Source organism: Haliotis rufescens, unplaced genomic scaffold (assembly GCF_023055435.1).
Source record: "Haliotis rufescens isolate VD_foot unplaced genomic scaffold, xgHalRufe1.0.p SCAF_1, whole genome shotgun sequence".
In the NCBI taxonomy this organism is placed as follows: Eukaryota; Metazoa; Mollusca; class Gastropoda; order Lepetellida; family Haliotidae; genus Haliotis; species Haliotis rufescens.
The window spans coordinates 67,760,357-67,767,569 of NW_025963779.1; the positions used below are offsets into that span (position 1 = coordinate 67,760,357).

The window sequence follows — 7,213 nt, forward strand, 5'->3', positions numbered from 1 at the left end:
TGATGATACTACTCACATCTACGTTGAAGACACGTTCATCTGTGTACATGTATATGATACTTTCATCTACGAAGATGATACTACTCACATCTACGTTGAAGATACTTTCATCTACGATGATGATACTACTCACAGCTACGTTGAAGACAAGTTCATCTACGTACATGTATATGATACTTTCATCTGCGAAGATGATACTACTCACAGCTACGTTGAAGACAAGTTTATCTACGTACATGTATATGATACTTTCATCTACGAAGATGATACTACTCACATCTACGTTGAAGACACGTTCATCTGCGTACATGTATATGATACTTTCATCTGCGAAGATGATACTACTCACATCTACGTTGAAGACACGTTCATCTGCGTACATGTATATGATACTTTCATCTGCGAAGATGATACTACTTACATATACGTTGAAGACACGTTCATCTGCGTACATGTATATGATACTTTCATCTGCGAAGATGATACTACTTACATATACGTTGAAGACACGTTCATATACGTACATGTATATGATACTTTCATCTGCGAAGATGATACTACTCACATCTACGTTGAAGATACTTTCATCAACGATGATGATACTACTCACATCTATGTTGAAGATACTTTCATCTACGAAGATGATACTACTCACATCTACGTTGAAGACACGTTCATCTGCGTACATGTATATGATACTTTCGTCTACGATGATGATACTACTCACATCTACGTATAAGATACTTTCATCTACGAAGATGATACTACTCACATCTACGTTGAAGATACTTTCATCTACGTATATGAAGTTGCGACACTAGTTAGATATAGTGTCTACAAACATCTACATTTTTTATAAAGGTGATTACTTAATTACTGTTAATTTATTTACTTGTTTGGGAGCATATTGGTTGTTTATTATATTTGGTTTTATTAAAACATATTTAGAGCGTTAACCCCAACTTCCGTACTGGAGAAGTCATGAGCATGAACAGATTCGAGTCATTTCGCCGTCTTAATCCATGTTGTGTTTGATATATACCTTCGCTAAAAGTTTGCAAAATCAGTCAATCAGAAAATATTTGGTTGATCAAACATCACAAATAACTCCTCTACAGTGAGGAATACCCATTTGAATGACAATCTCACTACCTTCAATTTCGACCTTTCTTGACTTGTTACTCTTCACTGACAATAGTTGCCAAAGTAGTTTTTCACGGTTACAGTGCTATTTACAAAACGCTTGCCCCCAGAGGACAATCCCGACCTGTTGCCCTGATAATTTACTGGTGGAATGAGTTGACTGGCACAACCGCTGGAAACGGAAACACCCTGAAGTAGATCTGAATACCACCGTATTTTGGCCTTTATTGACATGAGACTGCTCGGGTTTATGTCTGATAAGCTGTTGTGAACAGATCTGATATAAAACCTATACAATCTACTGGGTTATCGGCAACCATTTTCATGTGCATCCATATGTAGGGGATCGATATATCCAGGTTTTGGTGTAAAAGGGCATGTTAATTACGAGATATCGAATGGAATTAGATACCTGCGTTTAATGTTATTTTGATTTCTGTTATTCAGAATCAAACGTTCTTCAGTGTCAGGATAGAATGGCCTATAACCAAATCTGTTGTGCAGTTTGTTTACAAATATACCATAGTGAGTATTGAAATGTATTGACATTAATACAATTAATGAGTGATACCAAACAGACACCTTGAGACATATAAATATTGATATTGTCAAGGCATTTTGTTAGAACCGTGAATTTATGTACATTTTGGATCCCCTGATTGATGCCATCAAAGAAAATGCATGTATTTAATGTGTGAGTTCGATGTGACTGGTACACGGGCAGTGTGTTTCATACATTACACCGGCGCTCTTCCGCCTCTTCTCGCCATTCAACGCTAAAACAACATTCAAGAGCCACATTAATTCCTTTGGCTGCAATCATTTGTCACATCATCGAGACACATAGTAAATAATTTATGGCTTGTTTGAGATACTCTTTATTTTCTGGAAGAGTAGAAGATTACAAGACTTAGCTATAAACTTCCGAGGTCAGACACAAAAGGCCTATATACGGTAACGACATATAGACACGGGTATTTTACAATTGTCCTTAAAGGGGGACTAGGTTCGAGTCAAGTGGCACTCCCAGCAAGCTTGATTCAAGCAGGGAGCCTTCATAGACTTTGTATAGTCTCCCTGATTCAATCAATTAAAACACCACTTCGTTTGTCTGCTAGCCCAAGTGTTATCATGAATATCATTCTTATTGATGACGCTGATTACTCAACGGCACAATTTCACAATTGGCACTAAGTACGTCAGACCGTAAAACAAGGCCAGCCTTTTGATGCAAATGTCTGTTTGTTGTTTAACGCCGAATTCAGGAATAGTTCACCTATATGACGGCGGTCTGTAAATAATCGAGCCTGCACCAAACAATCAAGTGATTGACATCATAAGCATCTGTCTACGCATTTGGGATACAATGAGATGCATCATCCAAGTCAGCGAACCTGACCAGGCGATCAGGCGATCCATTTAGTCGCCTCGTACGACAAGCATAGGTTGCTGGGGACCTATATTCGTACCCGGCTTCCCACGGGTTGTCGCTGGGTAGCAAAATGCAGCCAATACATAGCTTCCATGATCAGAAACTACCAACTGATAATCATCACTATACTCATCGTCTACTGTCAATGCTCCCTAATGACGTATATCACACCCTTATGACGTATAATACACCCTTATGGCGTGATATTGAATTTGGGAGCAAACCAAATGCACCCATGCCCAGGTCGCTCTGCTGCTGGAAGCCACAGCAACTTTGGATCTGTTTGAGCCATGTACCTCTTCCCAAGGAGCTTTGGACAGCATCAAAGAAGGACGTGAAAGAGGTATTGTCTGTATTATTAATTCCTTAGAAACACGATTTATTAATGTTTTGCTTTTTCTTGCATCTCCTTGTTAATTTTGTGTCAATGATATTTTTAAACTCGCAATGTAACAAAACGCCAAATGGAATTTCAGTGTCTAAAGCAGCCATTGTTTCAAGCAGCGTAAGAGTGATGGTCTGTGTTTCAGCACGATGGCTGCAAAGTGACAAGGCAGTTTAAAGTCATTGTCGTCTGTTAATCTGTACTTTCTCTCCGCTTGTGTGCTCAGTACGCATCCATAGCTCAGAGGAAGGTATTGCACAACTCGGGTCCACACGGCTTTGACATAAAGGATTTATTTGAGACTGAGACGGACCGAGCGCATCAGAGTGAGATGCTGTTACCTCCCCTGAAATAACAATGTCTTTCATCAGAGGGTGACGTTGTTACCTCCCCTGAATAATCAATGTCACTCATCGAAGGGAGATGTTGTTACCTCCCCTGAATAATCAATGTCACTCATCAAGGAGAGATGTTATTACCTCCCCTGAAATAACAATGTCTTTCGTCAGAGGGAGACGCTGTTACCTCCCTTGAATAATCAATGTCACTCATCAAAGGGAGATTTTGTATCTTCACTGAATAATCAATATCATTCATCAAAGGGATGTGTTGTTACCTTCCCTGAATAATCAAAGTCACTCATCCTCGGAGTGAGATATTGTTACCTCCCCTGAATCGTGTTGTTGGGGAAATCGCCTGTAGGTTGCGAATCCTGCTTCCTGAGGCTTGAGGCAAATGCGTTTAATTTCGGCTTTAAGGCTGGGCAAAATCAGCCACACATACGGCAAGATTGCAGCTTTAGACAGAAGAATAAGAACTAAAACGCTCTCCGTCACATAAAAAGCACCAACATCAAGTCTCTCTGGGGGAATAATTTTCCAAATCTGAAACGGGGCCGAACACACAATAGTAACGATACACGGAATAATGAAAGAGCGACGAGGTTCAATGACGTCATCATCAGCCTCTTCAATGAGTTGTGACGTCATATTGACATAACATCCGGGTCGAGATAGCGCCCAGGGTTTATACACCATGTATATGAAAGTACCAATGATAACCACAAGCGGCAGCAGACAGCATATTACTTTCAACGGGATATCCGATTCCAAGCTGAGTATAAACGAACATTGCCAAGTTTCATTCATATAGTCACGCAATCCTAAAGCTATTCCAGGTGTGACAGTGAGGACCATGGCCGCCCAAGGGAGAAGGGCCAAGGTCACGTACAGAAGGATTCGTCCACATGGCGATAACCTTGGCAAGCGGGGACGACACAAACGTACACAGAAATCGATATTCAATGCCACAAGGTACCACAAGTTGACAAATTCCATACCGAAGTACACAAAAGCCATTTGGATAATCAGGAAAGTACAGTTGTATCTGTTTTTGGCGTAATACTGAACTCCACACAGACATAAAGTAACTCCGGCCAACACGTCACAAACCGCGGTACCAAAAATGAACCAGAACCGAAGACGTTGACGAAGTCGCTTGGAGGTGACGATGATGAGACACAATCCAATGTTGCCAATGAAGGCGAAAGCCATCAGTATGAAAATGATCGGTCCAAGGATATCCATAGTGCTGTTGTCTTGTATTTGTACTTGATATAGTCACGGAAGACAGGTTCGCCTGTTTACTGCCACTGAAATATAACATACTGTAACGTTATTGCCATTAAATGTGTCAACATCATGCAGTTTTATTGCATTTGCATAACAGATACGGGAGGCGTGTCGGGGTGTTTTGGATGTAGCGTCGCTTTGAACAGTATTTCAGTTACATCACCGCATGCCAGTGTCATGATGGAGGTCGTATACATGTTACAATCAGATGTGAAATCAGTCATTTAGTGATATGGCTAAAACTTTTAGTCATTTCATGAAATGACTACTAGGCTTAGTCAGTGACTCTTATGTTGAAGAAACATCAAGGCCTCTCCCAATAAGAATTAAGATACATCAAACCTCGTTAGAGAAGAAAGACTCCAAATCCCCCATCTCTGATCATATCTAAGCCCATGTAGATCACAACATTTACTTTCCAGAAGTCATGCCAAATACAACATCAAGAAGCGATACACAGAGATCAAGGCTATAACATCCCGAAGGCCTGCCAAAAGCTCATCACTGAAACAGTCTTAACCTCATTTCCATTATCCATTTTATATATCTTAATGGGGTTTTTTATGAAACTGTATGAAAGTCTTGTTGAGCCGGTAATGTTTTATAGCTCTAGTATATGGGAATTGAACGTTTATAGAGAAGTTAATCTAATCCAAAATAGAGCCTGTAAATTCTGTCTTGGTGTTAGTAAACGTACCTCCAATATAGCCACTAATGGAGACACGGGTCTCTCCTAACCGTTTGTTACATTACATGTAAATGTTTTTAGACTGTACATCAAGATTAACAACAGTACTTTTGTACGATTTGATTAAGTGTGTTTACTATGTCTAAGTCTTATAAAAGTACATGGAGAACTAAAGTTGTTAAAATTGCATGTAATCTTAATATTTGTGATGTTTTAACTGCTCCAATGTCCCGACAGAAGAAAATTACCCATATTAAAAACGTTCTCATAAAAAAGATGAACTGAGATGGAGCACAGAGCTTTGGAACAATATACATAACGTTAAAGGCAATAAACTAAGAAGTTACAGGCAATTTCATGATCGTAACGTTGTTGCTCTTATGTTTTAAGTATTAAATACAGGGACCACCGTCGCATTTTAGCTAGTTTTAGATCGGGATCTTTATCCCTTGCTATCGAAACTGGACGCTTTACAACTCCACCAACCCTTTCAGAAAATAGAATCTGCCCGCACTGTTCTAAGTATGTTCATCAAAAGTTTGTCGAAGATGGATTTCACTTTTTGATATTGTGTCCTTTATATGATGATTGTAGAAGTATTTTGCTTAGAGAATGTATTATTTTAAACCCGTTATTTGAAAATATTAGCGTTGATGACGCTTTCATTTATATTTTAGAATGAAAAGAAATTCAGCCCTTGTTGGCCAGTACACCTTTAAAGATGTTTAAACGTAAGCATTTATTTAGCTAGGCATTTAGCATTCAGTGTATGTAAATTTTATTGTCAATGTATTTTATAGTATATAATGTATATAATGTTTTATTGTGTCTCATAAGCCTAATGGCTGGGTGTTACTTTTCAATATGCCAAAGAACATGCATATATATCTCTTTTGTAAGAGACACGTTAATAAAATAACTCTCTCTCTCTCTGTCTCTCTGTCTCTCTCTCTCTCTCTGTCTCCCTCTCTCTCTCTCTCTCTCTCTCTCTCTCATTCTAATACTGGCTTCCAAGCAACTTGTCCATAACAATCACTGTATTGTTTCCCTCAGTCATGCCTTGTTAATCCTACTTATTCAATATGTACATCAATCATGATTTTAAACTATATGTTGTGTAACCTTGTGTAACCTTCAATCTATCATCGTTCTATGTATAAACATCCATGTATATAACCTTCCTATTTCAGATAACGGTGTTAGTATCTACACCGAAACGTCACATTCATAACAATAAAGAAGTCCAAACTATCTCCTTTGTTTGTATATACAAAATAACTGAAATATGAGAGTTTGTTTTACATTACCTGGCTGATAACATCAGTCAAATAACGTAACCCATCTCTGATCAAACAACACTCGCTAATTACTTCAATTAGTTGTTGATTGTTAATTAGTCGGATCCAATTACTTTAGCCAATTTTCATATCCACTGCGTTAAAAAACTGTGGCTTCCACTCACTTGAAATGGCAAATACTTTAAATAGACTATGGCTTATCAAGATAATCTCATCCTTCGTCCACTGACATCAGAGAGAACAGCCGAAGTAGCTATTCAGCTTGTTGACATAATCCCGATGTTTGAGACTCCAGTTTGTGGCTCTTTAGGGACCGACCATTTGATATTCTGTGGAGAGCCTGGGATTTTATATTATATTATATTATTTTGATTAGATATTATTTCGGGTTCAGCTACAAAACCAGATTTCTTTTATTTAAAGCTATGAGCCTGGGTTTGAAATAAAGAAAACACCTTGCAACAATGTTATTTTTGTTGAAGACAATTTCTTTTGTTTCAACTGTCTGAAGCCTAATTATTTTTTCAAGAATTTTCGGACCACTATATTTTTTAACCACAGCCTAAACACAACATCCCCATAATCTAAACATGTGTAGGTTTAACATGTTCAGAATTTAAACATGTTTACGACAAA

General features: G+C 38.4%; 1 protein-coding gene across 2 annotated transcripts in view; it reads right to left on the bottom strand.

The window, feature by feature from the left end:
* Positions 1–2,005: 2,005 nt before the first annotated feature.
* LOC124134092 overlaps positions 2,006–7,213 on the bottom strand; it is a 20,432-nt gene continuing 15,224 nt past the window's right edge. For both annotated transcript variants that reach the window (XM_046498735.2, XM_046498737.2), the window contains exon 2: positions 2,006–4,611. In XM_046498735.2, coding sequence (XP_046354691.1) covers positions 3,596–4,546 — 951 coding nt within the window. In that variant the 5' untranslated portion in view covers positions 4,547–4,611 and the 3' untranslated portion in view covers positions 2,006–3,595. The remainder of the gene's footprint in view (positions 4,612–7,213) is intronic.